Here is a 19193-nt window from a genome sequence, read left to right on the forward strand (position 1 = left end):
GAAAATAAACTTTTTTCTTTTCTGGTGTTATTAGCCAATATCTGTGAACTACAACCATTGGGTCTGCCAGTTTATATAGCCACACAGAGAGTTTGGTAAGAAAGTGGTAGAGATGGAAGTTGGAGACGTCTTTTTCTGAAAGAGAGAAGAGATAAGACACTAAAATCTAGTCCCATTTCTAGAACTAGAAAAGGGAAGGTTTTATTGTTTGTTTGTTTTGTTCTTTAAGATGAGAGAGATTCAAATATGTTTACATGCCAAGGAGAAGTCAGGAGAAAGCGGTGTTTGAAGGTTCACAAGAGAGGGGGGGTGATGACTAATGAACAGGACATAAGAAGATAGATGGGGAAGGGGAGAAGATGTGGGATGGATGAGAGCACAGGTGAGAAAAATTAACCTGGGGCAGAAGGAGGGATACCTCTTTCCCTGGGCCTGGAGAAAAAAAAGAAAAAAATGTGTGGATGTCTTTATCTGTCAGGATAAACCTAGTCTTGTTGTGGTGATAATCTCCAAAATCTCCATGGCTTACAACAAGCAAGGTTTACTTCTCACTCACACTACTACATGGCCAGTGCAGGTTGGCTCTGATTAGGTTCTGTGTTGTCCACATTTCAGTATTTAGGGATGTGAATCAGCCCCTACCTGGAATACTGCAGTCCTTGTGACAGAACAAAAAGGGAGAATGGCAAGCCATGCATGGGCCCTTGAAGCTTCTGATGGAAAATGATGCACATCACATCAGTTCGAATTTCATGACTAAAGCAACTTCCATGATCAAGCCTGAGTTCAATAGAACAGTGACATGGGATAGGAAGAATGAATATGGATGAACAATACAATAGAGGGGGACTTTGAATATGGACAAACAATGCAATCTATCACAAGGCCCATCCTGCTTTTGTTGGTGATAGAAGTTACCCTTTCATTCATTCAATAAATATTTACCAAAACTCTCTGCTTGCTTTAACCCCAGTCTCTGAAAATTACTGATCTGCTTAATTTTATGTAAGTGAAATTATACAGCAAGTAGCCTTTCATATTTAGCTTTCTCAAGGAAACCAGTCTTATGTTGAGGCTATGAAAACAACTTATAGGTTAAAAAAGGCAAGGAAAATAGTAAGGTTCAGCAGTCTGAGTGCCCACTTACTCTGGTTTCATCCTAAGTAGTAATTCCCCAGAAAAAAAACCAAGTTTTATGTGCTAGTTATATTTTTCTAAAACCTATTCAAATAATTATTAAAGTTAAAAATGTTTATCTGAGTGCCACCAAATACACATCTCAAATAAGCAAGCCTCACATAGGAAAATATTTCCTTAAAAGACCATGACAATTTTTTATACTTCTAACAGTCTCATTCTCTCAGTCATTGATTTTTGGCCATTGAGTCTTAAAGTGGCCATCAGCAAAATTTATAATTATAACGCTCAAATCTCCACACATAGCATTGTAACATATACTTTACATACTAACATGTAACATGTTTACTTTACTTTTAAAGATGAACTCAAACCTTTTCATTTTGCTTTCTCCCTTTATTTCCCATTTTATTTGATTGCGATTAGAAAAATTTGCTTGGATATAATAGAAACCAAAACCACATCTAATAAAGGTGGGAAAATTGAGACTTGCTATGAAGTATACATAAATTGGGAATACTTTCTGCAGGATATGAGATGTGAAGAGTTTCACAATAGATAATCAAGCCAGGAAAACAGAGAGTGTAGCACCGTCAGACCACAAGCATACCAAAGAAAGTGTATGGTGATAAACATTAAGTTAAACATTAAACAAACAATCAGTCTGAGGATCTATGAGAAGAGCTAGAGCTTATGGAAGTTCTCATTTTCTACCATACTCTACGTAATCACAAGAACCCTATAGGAAGAGTTCTATGGCTGTAACTTTCCCTTCCCTTAACTTCCTTTTCATTTACATAAATACTTGTCCACCTTGGCATGCACACAGGCCAGAGTGTGCATGTGGCTTGCTATGTCTGCATGCACTGTGTTGCAACTCCTTTTTCCTGAATACATCCTTTTTGGTGATGAAATACCTAGTTGATAATATTTTTTAGTCAACAACAGGAACATTTTGAGGTGCAATGCCTGTAAACAATTCTGTATGTGCACTAATTCTTCCCATAGGGTTACTGTCACTTCCACATTTCCAGGCTAAAACTCAGCAGTTTTCTGCGTGCCTGTATATGATTGTAGAGGTCCCAGCAGACTGAGTCACTAAAGAGTGCTCCTGGTGTGGTTAGCACTGATAATAGGATCCATGAAGACCCATGTCTTTCTGTAGATAAGGCCTTTTCCTTAGGAAATTAGAACTCAGAGTGGTCCCTAAGAAACAATGGAAGTTTGAATAAGAAAAAGGTATAACTTTAATTTAAAATTTCCTGTCATGTTTGTCTTTTGACAATTTTTGCTGGTTGGTTAAGGCTGAAGGAAGTTTTAAAGGGTGATGGACAGGAACACCATCATGACTATAGGTGTGTGAGTCCTACTTCTATTTCTCCAGTGTTTTTCACTGGGGTGGTATTGGGTCAGACTGGAAGATACCAGGCAATTTTGAAATACAAAAGTGTACCAAAGTCTATCTGGAAAGGTGTGTGCAAACAGGAAAGGCATAGTTATACCCACTTTGCCTCATCAAATGTATGGGTCCAGAGGCCTTTCATAGCACTCTGTGGGATATAAAGGAGCTGGATACCCAATTCATCCTGCTTGACTGGCTGTTTGGTACGAATGATAGATTAATCTGGGGCTTTGAATAAAGTGATGGGATCCATCTGAGTCTTTGTACTAGTTAGGTTTTGTCATTTTGTGGGAACCTATGAGAAACAGTTTCTCAGATTTTTTACATGCTACTACATACGTTAGCTGTTCAACTGTCTTTCAAGTGGAGGTCATTTCAAATGACCTTTATATTTCAAATATAAAGGTCAACTTTATATTTGGTGATAACTTCCTGGTTCTAGTTCTAAACCCTGATTAGTTCAAAATTGGTCTGACTTAAATACATAGTTACATTTAGAGTGTACCTAATTCTATCATAAGTAAACGGTGATTTTCTATTGGAAACACAACTGAATTTTCCTCTTTTTGTCTGAAGATTGCTCTGAGGGTTTAAGTCACTAAAATGTGTACAGACCTTAGGACTATTTCTACATTTAACATGTCATTGTAATATTAATATTTTTACTTGCACTGATATTAAACTTTCTCAACTTAAAACTTCAAATCCATCTCAAATACTGCAAGATCAAAATTTACTTTCCTTTTTTTAATTCTAATTTTTAAATGCTCACCAAGCATATGTTTATTGATTTGAGAGAGAAACATCGATGTGAGACAGAAACATCAATTGGTTGCCTCCCATAGGTATTCAACTGGGGATCAAAGCTACCACCTAGTTATGTGCCCTTAATGAGAGATCAAACCCACAATTTTTTGGTATATGGGAGAAACTGAGCCATCCCACCAGGGATATTTTGCTTTTTTTAGAACAAAAATGCTTCCATAAACAAAGCTCACTTTGTATTCAGAATTCTTTTTCTTGCCCCTGTGTAGAGAAGCAGTAGAGAACAATGGTCAGTTACACATACATGGATTCCAAGAAGCTAAACAAAAAGAACATGTCATTCAAGCAAAATAGGTTATGGAAATTTTAAATGAATAGAGAAAATGGCACCTAGCTGAGAGGGGAAAAAAGGATCATTTCCCTTCTCTGAACTGTACTGGTTGAACTAAATTAACAAAATCTCCCAAAATAAAAAATTTTCAATAATTTCGTTATTTGTTTTTAAAAGCACCTAAGTGCCCACCAGTAAATGAATGGATCAAAAAACTATGGTACATTTACACAATGGAATTCTATGCAGCAGAAAGGAGCTCCTACCATTTGGACAGCATGGATGGAGCTGGAGACTATTATGCTAAGTGAAATAAGCCAGGAGATGAAAGACAAATACCATATGATCTCACCTATAAGTGGAACCTAGTCAATAAAACAAATAAGGAAGCAAAATATAACCAGAGACATTGAAATCAAGAACAATCTGACAGTAACCAGAGGGGTGGTGGAGAGGGATAAGGGGGAAAACAGGGGAAGGGCCATCAAGGAACATATATAAAAGACACATGGACAAAGCCAAAAGAGGTAGTTTCGAGAGTAGGTGTCAGGGAAAGGTGGGGCATGGTGGGATGAAAATGGAGACAACTGTACTTGAACAATAAAAAATAAGTAATAATATTTCCCAAAACGGCAATTTTCCCCAGTAAATACAGGGTCATACCAAAAATAAAAAAACTCCTTTGTTTTAAACCTTGTTGCAGAAAATAATTCTAAAAATGTATCATTTACTACTTTAGCGAATGCCTACAGCTCACACGTCTGTGAATTTTTGATATGAAATCTATCTATATAGATTGTATCTACAAGAATTTGTATGTGCTCCAAAATATAGTCTGGACCCAAGTTACTTTTAATTGAAGAGGTGTCAGTTTTCTTGCGATGAATCTGTCTGGTCACACTTCCCTTCTTCCCCCATAAAATGAGTCTTCCACTAACTTAAATGATACTCTATAAATTCCCTTAACAGTTTTCGTTAAACCAGTTTTTCTTCCAGGTACTTGTATCTTGTAAAACCCAAATCAAAATGAAAAAGAAGCAATAGCTTATTGGCCACGTGGACAAAGGGAATCTTAGTTTTACGCAAAAATGTACCCACGTATGGAAACTGCGCAACTGGTCAGCACTTCGGTGAAGTCATCTGACGTCGTTTCACTTGCGTTATTTAGTGGCCAACCCGTTTCCTAAGATTTAACGTTAGTAACAGTGATTAGTTTCGCAACATGTCAAAGACTTTGGACCGTTGCCGTTTACTTCTCGGCAATATTAGATTCAATTAGGTCTTGCCATCTCCTTGCCTGTAAGGACTGAACACAACCCCTACCGTTCGGCGGTTATTTTTTCCAGGAAAGTCAAAACATCCCTCAAAGGATCAAAGATCGGTCATAAAGCCAGAGGAAAGCCGGGTCGATGTGACAGTTTTAAATGGGCCCATCAGACCTTATTCCTCACCTCGGGTCTTTAGATTTTAAAGGGAGGGTTAGGAAGATCAGAAAGGACGAGAGAAATAGAAAAGGTTCAGTCTTTACGCCAAGCCGGAAACAAAGGTAACTGCGTGAGGGTCAAGGGAGAGGAAGCTCCTCAGCCCCCAGCCCAGTCGCGTGACTTCTGGACGACTCAGGCAACGAGCCAGGACTGGTTAAGACAGAAAGGTGTGCTCAAGGCGGGCGAACCGGTGATTGCGAGAGAGGCGTGAGAGGCAAACCCCTCCTCCCGTACCCTCCAGGCATGGCCGGGAAATGAAACCAAGGCGCAGACCTGGGTCAAAGGCCGGGCTGGCCCAACAGCCAGCAGCTTCCCAGAGTGGGCGTCTCCTAGGAGGAGCGCGTGCCGCACGTCGTCCTCGCCTGCCTCGCCCCCTACGCGCTGCGCACGCGCGGCCGCGCCCCGCCCCTCGCGTCGGCGACTGGATAATGGGGCGGGGGCGGGGAGCTGAGGTGCAGAAGCTATCCAAGTACCCAGACTGCGTGTGCGCAAGCTGCCGCCACTGCCGCTACCGCCCCTGCCGCGTCAAGGCTACCGGGCAGTCCCTCCTAAGGCCCCTCCTACCCTCTCCGTTTCCCCACCATCTCCCCCTCCCCCTTTGACCGAGCGGTGACTTAAGCAACGGAGCGCGGTGAAGCCCAGTTTTTTTCTCCTTTCTCGCTGCGGCGCCGGACAGCCGGCGGCTCGCGGCCCCCACTCTGGCCCGAAATGAATGCTGCAGCAGAAGCCGAATTCAACATCCTCCTAGCCACGGACTCCTACAAGGTAGAGGCCAGGGGAGGGGGCAGGTGAGGGTGGAGGAGAGGGCACCTAGGGAGCGCGCGCGAGGTTGCGAGCGGGGGGCGGCCGGTCGGGGTCGTAGCGCTAGACAGCCCCAAGGGAAGGCGCGGGCAGCGTCGCGGGGCAGGTGAAGCTGGCGCTGCAGTGGGGAGGAGGTGGATGGAGGGATGGATGGCAGGAGGCGGGGCCTGGCGTTAGTCGGAGGGGCGCGGCGAGGGGCTGAGGCGGGCCCTGTAAGTGCCGACTGCGTGCAGCTTCGCGCGCCACTCGGCGCACGGGGCTCAAGGCTCAAAGCTCGGGGCTCCAGGCTCCAGCTGGGTCCGGGGTTGGGTGGTCTTGGGTGTTACCGGCCGAGCGCACGCCTTACCCAGGAGCGCGGCCTTCTGTCCCTGGGCCGGGCTGGATTGGCCTGGGCAAAGTTTCGCCTGAGGAGCGGGTCAGTTAATTAAGTAACAGCAGCCCCTGGGGCTCGGCTACGGAGAGAGGGAGCGTGGTTTGAGAAGTGGGGTTTTCCCCGCGGAGCTGAGTCGGCTGCTCTCAGCCCTTGCTTAGGCAGATAATGTCTGTTTGTGAAGGTGTGGGTGAATTCCTAGTAGGGGTACGGGACCAAGTCAGCCACATTCCTCTGCCGATGGCCCGGGTACGGAGGACGCTTATCTGTCCCTGGTAGCCGAACTGGACTTTCTTGCCCCACTTCACTGGGCTCTGTTTCAAACTCCTGTGCTCCTGTTGATCACTCACTGACCTTAACCCCTTGTTTCAAGCAAAGGACCATAAAAGCTCTTAAGGCCACTACCGGACTTCTGTGAAAAGGAAAGTGAAACTCGAGGAGTTAAATGAACTTGTAGTTTAAACCTGGACAACTTTTATGCGTACTAGACTGTTGCATATACATAGCTGCCCCATTAACTTTATTTGAAACACTCACTAGAAAAGAAAGATCAGAAAAAATCTGGCAGATGTTCATTCTCCTAGTTTCCAAATTATATGACATGAATCATATGACTATACTTTGCTAAGCTTTGTTAGCCAAGACACCAAAAAGTGTCTTGAAATGCCAGATCAAAAACTTCACTTTAGAAAATGTATTTTAGTTTTTATTTGAGCAACATGATGGTTTGAAATACAGTGTTAGAACATAATGCGATCATGTTTTTGGTGGGTTTTTTTCTTTTTGTTAGTTTTATTAAACATTAAAAATATTTTGGAGAATCCCATTTTACTTAAGTTCGGTTTTGTCCATTTCTCCTCAATTGGCGTAAGGTTCTATTTAGAATTGTTTAGATGGGTTATATAAAGTAGACTCAAGTTTCATTAACAAGTGGTCTTTTTAGTGGACTTAGATCATATTATTATCATACATTTGGCCCTAAAACTTCCTCATGTGTTCTCTTAGTTCAGTCATAATGTTTTGAGTATTTCTAATAGTGATTTTAAAGTGATTTCATTCATAGATTTTTAAGTAAATTTTTTCTTAACTAAATCTTTAAAATCTTCAAAATTTTAATGTAATAATATGATTTGACTGAATTGGGAAATGTAAACAGATGTTGACTGATCTTTTAAAAACAAAAGAGTACAACTTTGTAGTTCCTCTCTAGCCATTATTCATAAGGAATGTAAAATTGCTTTAACATCAGTTTCCTTAATTAGAAGAGTGAGTTACCTTTAAGTTTTCTAGTATCCTAGTTGGGTATGCTTAACTGCATGATTAGTATTTGCATGTATTTAATAAAGTTTATTGCTGTTCATTTTCAAGTGAGACTGGTATATTTGATTGGTATATTTATCCCCTTTCTAAAATGAAAACATCTTAGAAAATGTTCATCTTATTAAGATTTGTCCTTTTCCACAAAAGATTCCCTCAAGAGGGTTTAATCAGATTGACATGTCTTTATGCTAGTGGTTTACAGCAGTACGGGAAAAGAGATTGGGTATTCCATACTGACATTTTAATGTTTTAATTTTATTTTCCCTTCATTTTTAGTGGTCTTTATAGCCTGTATTCCATTTTTGCCTTTTTATCTTCTTGGGTAAAGAAGAGACAGAAATGGTCATTTTGAGATTAGAGCTAATGAAACTTTTATTTGGAAATTACATAATGTTACATATACTTATTTGTACTTACAAACTATTGGCCAGGTAGAAAACTAGTGGCTTTAGATGTGTTGTTGGAATAGAACAGAATGTTGTTGATTACTTTCTAAAACTGAAGAAAGGATCATTGGTTATCTAAGGAATATAAAAATGTATTTTGCAGGTAGATAAGGTAATGTCCATGCACTAGCCAACATTTGGATGTTTTGTTTTTACTTACCTCCTCTTCAAAGAGTTCAGGACAGTTTGGATCAAAGGCAGAACATTTAAAATATATGTTCATTTCTGTAATCTCATACTTTATTATATATAATAAAGAACTGGGACAACAGATAAATATGGTTGTTTTGTTTTCACCCTAGATTCTTCTTTACAAATAAAAAAGACACTCAACTCTTAAGTTTTAATCATCTTCAGTCACTTCAAAATGGCTTGGACCCTAGCTGGCGTAGCCAGTGGTTTGAGCTCAGGCCTGTGACCCAAAGGGTCGCTGTTTCGATTCCCAGTCAGGGCATATGCCTGGGTTGTGGGCCAGGTCTTCCACCAGGGTTGGGGGCATGCAAGAGTCAACCACACGTTGATGTTTCTCTCCCTCTCTTTCTCCCTCCCTTCCCCTCGCTCTAAAAATATATAAAATCTTTAGGAAAAAATGGCCTAGAACAAAATTATCTACTGAATTGTATTTATATTGTGCTAAGCCAAGTAGGGAAAGATGCATTTGGGTTGGCCTTAGCCATTGCAGTGCTTAAACAGCATTTCGTAAGGGAGACACATCTTTTTTTTTTCTTCTTTTTTTTAACTTTTCTCTTGGATAGCCTTAGATCATCTTTCTAGTAACTGTGGACCTTTAAAAGATTCATTTCTGTTCCATTCTTCCTTTCCCTTCTATGTAGATAAATGTTCATAACAAACTACTGCAAATAATAATTTTAACATTTCTGAATATTCTACTTATTAGCAGATTAATTGAAGATGTTGCCAATTGAACTGTTGTTGAAAAATATATAGTATATAAAAGTAATCCCTAAGCAACTTACAGTTTGAACCACATCACACATTAGTTGTGAACTCTGCTGTCCAGTATGGGTTTCTTCTCAAAGGTCATTTGTCAACAGATTATCTAGACCTCAGCACATTTTCATCATTCATTCAGTAAATAATGGAAAACTTATGAAAGTCTGTATAATTTATGTATGGTGATTAGATACCAAAGGCAGCTTTAAAAAAAAAGAAAAGATTTTGCCTCCTTGTTAATGGCAGAATAACAAAGCTTAAACGTTTGGCTTTTTGGAGGAAAAGATTTAGGGTTAATGAGAGACATCTTAGAGCCAAGTTAGTCCTGTCTGGATTTCAGCTACCCAGCATCTTCCTCTGAGCTGTTACTGTTTGTCATGTTGCTTGCCTTTCCCTGCTTCTGAATGGACATTGAAGTATTATCACAGTGGCTCTCATGGCAGCCTGAATCTTGTGAGCACTAGGGTACTGCTGTAGTTTGTATGTCAGAGAGTACCTGTGTGTTCTTATGATGCATTTTTTTTAATTCTTACCCAAGGATATATTTATTGATTTTAGAGAGAAAGAAAGGGAGGAGGAAGAGAGAGAAACATTGATCTGTTGGTTGCCTCCTATATATGCTCCAGCCAGGGATTGAACCTGCGACCTGGTATGTGCCCTGACTGGGGATCGAACCCACAACCTTTTGGTGCACAGGACAGTTCTTCAACCAACTGAGTTACCAGCCAGGGCTTATGATGTACTTTTTCCAGGAAGTTTTTATTATAGGAAAAATCAGGCAACAGAAATAAATCCTATGTATAAATCATGAATGTACTTCATAGGAAACTTAATTTAGGTCAGTAATAATTGTATAATATCTTGCGAAACAAAAATATCAGAAATTGATGTCCTCTTTGTCAGTTGATTAAATCTCTTTTTAAAGTATGGAGGAGGATATAAGTTGCCAGGAACTCTGTCAGGAGGTTTAAGGGAAGAGATAGTGTAATGGTTATAGCTGATTTTATAGTGTCTCTCCTTCCCCAAAATAATGTAATCCAAAAAAAATCCATAAGCTGTATTTTTTAAGTCCTTGCTTAAAAAGCCAAATTACAATGGATTATTTTCTGAGGAAATAAGAGGTATTTCTAGGGCTTGAGAAATCATGTTATGTTGAAAAGAATAAATTCAGTTGTGCTTTTTGCTATTTCTTGCACATTAGCTTTGTAGAGAGTCTTAGCCAGAGTAAGGCTGAGTGGATCCTCTTCTGAGTGCCCTCAGATATGTGCAGATAACTTAGTCTGTGACCTTGGGTATGTACCCCACATGCTCTTTTATGCACATGGTATTGTTAAAATGTTGGTTTGTGATTATTTATTAGAGGTTAGAAATTGTAACTGGAAAAGGAGGTTAGTAGTTACCTTTGGTCATGCAATCCCATTGGGACAGGAAAGATAACAAATCAGCCTTATAGAAAATCTAGAGAAGCTCAGGAAAAAGTTAGACTTTGCTCTCACAAATGTTTTATGCAACTTAAATATTTTTCATACTTCTCTTTAAATGTCATACTTGGAATTACAATTTTTAGAAGCTTATCTTTTCATGAAGTAAATCAATCACATGCCTGAAATTGTTATACTAAGAACTACACCTTCCTGTGTGCCTGTGTTCTTTATCACATCAATATTTATGTACCTGCAGCACTGTATTAGCTGTAAGAAGGCAGTACCGGTTTAGGAAACATTTTTAGGAAAAGGGTTTACTGAGGATATTCTGAGAAATCTATTATTTTTTCTTCATCTGTAATTAATTTTAAATTTATTGTGGAACCATTTTCTCTGGGGATCAAAGTCAAAACAGTGCTTAAAAAATATTTGAGCTCCCTATTTGTAGTTCACTTTAATTTTGAATTTCATGAAAATTTGTTAGTATTCCTTAACATGTAAAACTGAGCTCTCAATTTCCTACCTATTCCTTCCAAAGCCTTCTCCATCTCAGTAAGTGACACCATTATTTACCCAGTTGCTCAAGCCAAAAATCTAGGAGACATTCTTAATTCTTTCTCCCCCGCCTTGTCTTCCATATCTAGTCTATCAGCCTACTTTTCCCTTACGTCCTAGGTTTTGAGTCAGTTCTCTCACCTGGTCTAGTCATTCGCAACAGCCTCTTATCTGATGCTCCTGCTTCTGAAACTCTGGTCACCCTCCAATCCATTCTCCACCTCACCACAAGGCTAATCCCTGTAATATGTGAATCACTCCATCTTAAAACATACTCATAGCTTCCCATTGCACTTGATAAAAATTCAAGCTACTTATTTTAGCCTGTAAGCCTTAACCTGATGTTGTCTCTGTAGCTCTCTGACTTGTACCCTGTACCCCCTCCTCCCCATTCTCTAAGCACTAACCACTCTGACCTTCATCTTTTCTGTCCTTCAGGTCAAGTTATTTCTTTCCTCCTTGTTATGTTCTTGCTCATATATCACCATCTCAGAAGCCCTCCTGTTCTTCTATTTAAAGTAGTCTCCCAGGTCCCTGTAGCCCATCGTTTTCTTTTAATTTTCCATAGTATCCATATAGATCCAAAGTTATTTCATTTATTTATTGTTTTTTGACTTTCCACTCTTCTTTAGCCCTATGGGAATAGAAACCACTTTAGTCTCTGCATTTCCCTATCATCAGCATCTAAAACAGATCCTGACACACAGTAAGTACAGCATGTAAAGGGTGGGGCAAAAGTAGGTTTACAGTTGTCAGTACATGAAACAGTTTATTCTTGTTTTATGTTAATTATTGTGTTATTTGCCACATAAACAGACAACTGTAAACCCCACCCTGTATATTTGTGGATGAGTGAACTATTTATAAAATAAGACTCTATTGACTTCAATTTCTGTTATATCATCTCAGGGTTTTTGGGTTTTTTTTGGCAGTTCTGTTATATCATCTCAGTTTCTGATGAAGATTCCAAAGGGTTCAGAGTGACCAGTTTAGCAGAAAGTGAAACGAAGAGGACAAAAAAACCTAGCAAAACTAGAATTACTGTAAATCATTCATTGGTTATAGTTTTAGAATAATATTTACTAAGATGCTCTGTATAAAATGATTTCCCATAAAATAATGTTATATGTCAGTATAAATAGATGTGAGCATACTCTTTTATTTCATAAAACTATTGGGTGTTGGTAGATCGTTAGTAGTACATGATGTTTCATGGTTTATTGCCTGAGAGTTTACCTAGATGACTTAGAGCAGGGGTGTCAAACTCATTTTCACTGGGGCCACAGAGGTTGGCCTTCAAAGGGCCATATGTAATTTTAGGACCGTATAAGTGTAACTGCTCCTTAACTAGGGGCAAGGAACTTGGTGCTGCCACTGGGTAGAAACAAGGTGCCGGGCTGAATAAAACAAGGTGGAGGGCCGGATTCAACCCATGGGCCTTGTGTTTGCTACCTATGACTTAGATTCTTTAGCTAAATTCTAAAACTATCCTCTTTGATTTTCCCAAAGAAGATTTTAGAAGTCATATTTCATTTCTAATTTAGCAGCCTAGACAATTTTTTCCACAGAAAGGATTCGGAATATTTATGAACAGGTTTTAAGTACCGTAATTAAAGAATACAGGTAAAATGAAGCATTAAAATTATAACATTTAATTGTTGTCCAGAACTTGTAAGATTGAAAAGTTTTACTATACCGTTATACCAAGATGGAGTTATGTAGTTTAGGGACATTTCCATTTAGATTTTGACTGCTTGATCTACTCAGAAGATGAAAATAATACATTTGCATTTTTATCCAATATAGAAGAAGCCATTTATAAAAATGCATCATTTAGTATCTGAGCAATAAAGAAGATCAAAACTATTGGCAATCACAATGGTGAATCTTTTACAAACTTTAGTGATGTGATCCAGACCTTTATTCAAATTTTGCTTCATCATAATTGGCTTTTATCTCACTGCTTATTCCCATTCAAGTAGTTGGAGTTATTTAGATTGTAAGCTGGACATTTTCATTTTTGCATACATTTGCATTTGGGTACATACATCTTGGGTACGTTTTTAGGTACTGGTATCTTTTTCAATCAATTTCTTAGGTAGTTGAAAGAGTTACTAGGGTAGTTAGTTGCATTTGTTACTAGGGTATCACATGTATGGGGTGTGTGTGTGTGTGTGTGTATTTGCTTTTTAGTGAATTGCCTAATAGATTTAATTGCTCTAGATTTACAGTTGTTATCAGTCCCTGGGTTCTAACCTGAAAGAAACTGGCAAATACTCCTGGGTTTTGATGAGGCCTCCCTATGCCTAGTAGTACATAGGTATCAGTTGTATCTGAGCAAAACAGAAAGTTCTAACTCTTGTTGCCTGACTCAGGCAATCAGACCACATATTAATATAAACATTCATCTCCAAGATTGCCAATAAGCAACTTGAAGGTGCTATTTTTATGGAGTTGTAAATTGCTTCTATTAGAGAGGAAACATTTTAAATATTTGTGATTTTTTTGCACTCTATACAGAGTATATTTGAGAATTTTGTGCTAAGCTGCAAAGAGTCTTTAGATTAAAATTAAGTTGTACATCCAAACAAGGAAAATGTTGTTTTTCCTAAACTTGTAATCAGAGCCAAACAGGAAAAATGGTTAATGTTCACAGTGGTTGTCCAGGAAACTTGGTCTGCCAAGATTTATTCCACCATTACTCTGATTCACCACCCAGTTAAGGCAATTAAGGCATTATGCCTACTCTTTCAACTGGACAAATAAATACATATTATTATTCCAGTTATTTTTTATTGGTAAAATGTTTTAACCACAATAAAATATGATAAAATTATAATAAGCACTAACTTTATTCTTTAAATAAAAACATAAAATTTCAACAGTGACTCTTACCCAAATCCATGGGAAAAAAATTGTGATGATACCTCTTCATATTTTTAAACCTATAAGGATTTGACATTGCATTGTATAGACATTTATTTCCCAACTCAGAGGTAATTTCAGCAGAACAAAAGATCACAAAGAACTTTTTTTTTGCTGCTGTTTCTTCTTTTGCTTTTATTTAGGTTTTCAGTGTCACTGTGAAGACTAAAAGAGATAATTCTCACTACCTCATTATACAGATAACAAGTAGAGTCCTGGGAAGTCACTGACTGTTGACTTCTCAAACTTACCACATTTAGGTAGTAACAGTACCAAATCCTGCTTTCAGTTCAGCTGTGTACCCAGTCCCCACCCCCCCACCCCCTGGCAGCTGCATCTCTTTTCCCTTGAATGAAGACTGTTCCCCAAGATCAAATAAGATAACCTGTCATTATACTTTTGTTCCAGGTGTGCAGCTTAGAGGCCTGTACTTAAGTTCAGGCCTCTTTATAAAATTTAATGGTATCCTGTGGTTTTGAATTTAAGATAACTAAACTATTAAAAATACCTTAATAAGTATGTTTCTTATTTTTTATATCCAGGAAAAGAAGTTGATCAATTGCAAATAAGTGTAGATTCTCTGGATTTAAATAGTTTCAAATTGTGTAAACCACAGTAATAGAAATTACTATTTTGGTTTTGCTTTTACACAGTAGCCCTTGCTATTGTCATTTATGGTCTGATCTGATGGTGTTTTCTAACTCAAGTATTTCTTTTTCATATAGGTTACTCACTATAAACAGTACCCACCCAATACAAGCAAAGTTTATTCCTACTTTGAATGCCGTGAAAAGAAGACCGAAAACTCCAAAATAAGGAAGGTGAAATATGAAGAAACAGTATTTTATGGGTTGCAGTACATTCTTAATAAATACTTAAAAGGTATTATTTGTCCTAGTACATTTAAAACATTTCTTTTATATAACTCTTCGTAGTTTTTCTCCTATGTTGTTTTATTCTGTTATCTGAAGTAACTTTTTGAATAGTCTAATTTTGATATCTATTTAATTAACTACTTTATAGGAGTTCTTCTGGAATGTTTTGTAAATCTTATTTTGAATACATTCATTCTTACAATTTTGTTAAGGTGCTTAGTGTTCATAATATGAGAAAGATTTTCTGAAACTAAGTGTGGGAATAAGTTTAGAAAAGTAACTGATTTTCCAAGGCTAATCTCATTTGTTAGTAGACTTTAGTCATTTTTTCAAAATAAAGGATTTGTTATTGACCTGGGAGTTCATTTTGAATTATAGTAGCAATTGTCATTGGAATATTTTATGCTAGTCAGTTTTACCTTAAAGGCTTAGTTTTCAAAACTACTTCTATGAACTTAATCTTAAATTATATTAAAGAAGAAAATCCTCAAAATAATTTCTTTGCCTTTTTACAAAAATTGAAAGTCCATTTCTAGTATGTTTTGTAGTGTTATTTCTAGCAGATGAAATAGTTTCCAAGGGTTTTATTTATATATTTTGGAAAATTTCATCTCTAACCTTTTTGTATAAAAATAATCTTAGAATTAAATGCAGATTAAGTTGGATTTTATGTAATAACCTTTTCCCATAATCTCGGCAACTTTAAGATTAGACTGTTCATATGTGTTACACTACTAGAAACCTACTTGGTATCAAAAATATTTTGTGAGCAAAACAGCCCAAGGTGTTTTAAGTGAGTTTACTAATGATCTTATATTGAGAAAGTTACCAAAGACTATGCCGCACTTCATTTCTGCAACTCAAATACCTCATAAGATATTAGTTATTAATTATAGCTAAACATATTGATTGCCTGTTATAGGCCAGCATTATTCTAAATGCTTCATATGTTGTAACTCATTTAGTCCTCACAACCACTCATAAATAGGTACTCTCCTGTTTTATCCTCATTTTACACATAAAGAAAATTACCTACAATTATATTTGAGGGGCAAAAATATAATAACTGTGAAGATTGTTGTATTGTCAGCCCTGAAGATATCTTTTATGAATAAAGTAAGAGGTTTCACTTGGAAAATCATCTGTATCAAAGGCTTACTCTCTCAGATTTGAAGGGTGTAGAAATTAGTAGAGACAGGAAAGATACCTTCTTAGAAGTTAATTTATTGTGAGTTTTAAAAAAATACTATCCATGTTATAATTTCTTCTGCACAATTACTGTTCAAATAAGAAATTAACATACTTAGACTGAGTTATTACAAGTCCAAAATCATTTTCTGGCTTTGTTGTTGACTGTGGGTGAGTTATTTAACCTCTCAGATCTTCTTTTTTATCCATAGAATGGGTGTAATATCTAGAGACATTAATCCTGTGGCAAATCAGCAGTTCACAGAATGCCTTTCGAAATGTAAACAGAAGGTGTTTATGCTTTTAGGTAAAGTAGTGACCAAAGAGAAGATCCAGGAAGCCAAAGAGGTGTACAAAGAGCATTTTCAAGATGATGTCTTTAATGAAAAGGGATGGAACTACATTCTTGAGGTAAAAACTAGTTTCATGTTTTGGTTTTGCTTTTACTTCAAAATTTCTTGCAAAGGAATTTGAATAGAAGAATAAGACTGTAATTGCAACTCTTTTCCATCTCTGACCCTAAGTATGATGGCTATTTTAGACATTCTTGTGATGAAAAGTTAAGGGTAACATTTAAATATTTTTTTCTGGTGGCATATTATTAATGTCTAGAATCTACAGCAGATCAAATTTGTTGTACATAAATGAATTACAAATTAATTAACTAATATTTCTTTTTAAGAGAGGTGATTTAACCCTTTCTTTGAAAATATACTATAATTAAGAAAGGGGATGGTTATTTGGCAATTTCAGAATTTAAGTGTGTTTTCTTAACTATAGGTTATCTAAGAAAATAGATGCTCTGATTCTATCACTACACAGTAATTCCAGGAGATTTTCCTTACTGAGTAGTTAGAATGATTTGGTGCAGATCCATGAAGTTGATTTTTATTCTCTATTGTACTATAACATTCATATCTAGTGTGTTTAGAACCATTGCTTACATTTCGGGTATCCAAACACATCAGAATTAAGTTACAAGAGTTGAATGTCCTCTGGTGGTTTTCTTTGTTACAAAAATAGATTGGGAGTGGGACCTATTGGCCTCTTGTCATCTTAAGTATTTGTTAATTAATTTACACTTCTAAAAAATTATCTTTTCCATTGTAAAGTATTAAACATAAAGTAATTAAAAATGGTCATGCCTATCCGGTAATAATGAGTTTTACCTTTTGGTACTTATGGGTCTTTGAAGAAGTCCAGTAAGCATTCTGTAACTGTAGTTTCCCCATATCTGAAGTAAAATCTGTTGGTTAACTCCTGTACTTAATCCATTTGGGTTTTTGTGTGGATAATAGTAGTAGATAAGTTAGGTGCTATGCTTACTGATATAATTTCCAGTGGCCAGGTGATAAATCCCTTGATTTTATGTTGAGAGAATCTTAGTGATTCACAAGTTTTCTAGAGATAATCTTGTCTAACCTTGTTTTACAAGTAGAATAAATGACTTGCCAAAGGTCTCCTACCTGCTTTTGAGTTCAAGCCAGGACTTCTAAGCCGGTATTCTTTCTGCTTTCTCATGAGATCTTCAGTGCTTCTTATTAAATGGATTTTTCTTGTATCTAGTTGCCTTGTCTCAAATCACATAAACTATTAAGAATTCTGAAACAACTTGCCTTCCTAGCCAAAAGTTAGCCACAACTTTTAGCTTTAAAAGTAGGGAGGCATAGTTAAATATCTAGTAACATACCATGTAGTAAATGTATTCTCAGCGTAATTTTGGAGAGAATTAATTGTATTTTTGATATCAGTTGCCAGAGCTCTGGGAAGTATACTATCAAAATAGTTTCAGGTCTACACCAAGAGTAAAAAGGAAACCTATTTAAGATTCTTCTACTGGCAGAGATATCTTCTCTTTCTCTCTCTCTCTCACTCACTCACTCACTCTCTCATTTGTTTCTTTGTTTTATCTTTCCATCTTTAGCCTTATATGAAAATGGCTTAAGAAGAAACATACTGTTTTTGGAATATGTTGGAATAAACTATTTTTTAAAGAGTTGGGGAAGAACAACGTTTTATAATCAGTTTGAAATTATCTGTATTTTCTAATAATAAATGTTCATAGCCAAAGCACTTTGACAGCATGAAATTTAAAAATCAGTATCATTGCTTAAGCTGTTTTAGCTAATTTTATTTCAGGAGGATGAGGATATTCTGACTGTATTACTAACATTACAATAACATCCACAATTGTCATTTCTATCGCAGTAAGTTTAGCCTTTGTAAAATATAAAGAGTATTATAAAAACAGGGTAATTGAATATATCTGTTGAATGAAATAAATTCATTATTGTCTCTTACCAGAAATATGATGGGCATCTTCCAATAGAAGTAAAAGCTGTTCCTGAGGGCGCTGTCATTCCCAGAGGAAATGTTCTGTTCACAGTGGAAAACACAGATCCAGAGTGTTATTGGCTTACAAATTGGATTGAGGTGAATTGTTTTGTTTTTATTTTTTTATTTAACATTAATTGAAGTTGTAAAAACCATTCAACTGGGATTCTAGTTTTAAAAATGCTACTAATAAAGCGGTATTATCTTCCACAATTTAATAAACCTTTCCAATCCTCAATTTCCTCATCTATAAAATGACAGTTGGATGAAGAAAATTTTAAGGTTCCATCCAGTGAAATCTAATGTTCTGAGATTTTATCTAAATCAAAATATTAAGAATTATTATAGTTAAAACTCAGTTGGCTTCCATCTTATTTGTACTCTTAAATGTATATTATCATGGAGAAAAATTAGAAAAACAGCACAGGTACATTTTTACTAACTTGAGATGACTTTTGGATATTCTATTCCTGTTAGACTAAAGGAATTCTGTTCAAATTTTTAGTAATTGCTCTCTTTATTCTTATCTAATGAATTAGGGCCTAGGCTCTGCTTCCTGATATTTCTCATCTAAATACATTTTAAGATTGACTGGTTATTTTGTTTAATTTCTAAGGATAAAAGGAGGTTATATTATATAAGTTTATAAGACTTTTTGTTTTTCCTTGCATCTACACATAGGCAGTCATGTTTTTTCACATGCTTATAGTTTTGGTATTAAATATCTTCTTAGCTTCTCAACATCTTAATTCACACTTGGTCTTAGCCAAAAGGCCAAGAAGCAATACCAGCTTAACTTATATTTTCTCTATAAAAGAAAATATTGTGGAAGGTGACCCCATTTCTCTTTGAGAGATATTTATTTAGTACATAGAACTGACT

At 36.8% G+C, this 19193-nt stretch overlaps 1 protein-coding gene across 1 annotated transcript in view; it reads left to right on the forward strand.

The window, feature by feature from the left end:
- Positions 1–5560: 5560 nt before the first annotated feature.
- The window catches only part of NAMPT (nicotinamide phosphoribosyltransferase), a 37620-nt gene continuing 23987 nt past the window's right edge, over positions 5561–19193 (forward strand). Inside the window, exons 1-4 of the mRNA XM_037150485.2 lie at positions 5561–5884; positions 14640–14796; positions 16285–16388; positions 18282–18410. Of these exons, the coding sequence (XP_037006380.1) occupies positions 5828–5884; positions 14640–14796; positions 16285–16388; positions 18282–18410 (447 nt within the window). The 5' untranslated portion in view covers positions 5561–5827. The remainder of the gene's footprint in view (positions 5885–14639; positions 14797–16284; positions 16389–18281; positions 18411–19193) is intronic.

The sequence above is a fragment of the Artibeus jamaicensis genome, unplaced genomic scaffold, assembly GCF_021234435.1.
Source record: "Artibeus jamaicensis isolate MK-2021 breed Jamaican fruit bat unplaced genomic scaffold, CSHL_Jam_final contig_834, whole genome shotgun sequence".
NCBI lineage: Eukaryota > Metazoa > Chordata > Mammalia > Chiroptera > Phyllostomidae > Artibeus > Artibeus jamaicensis.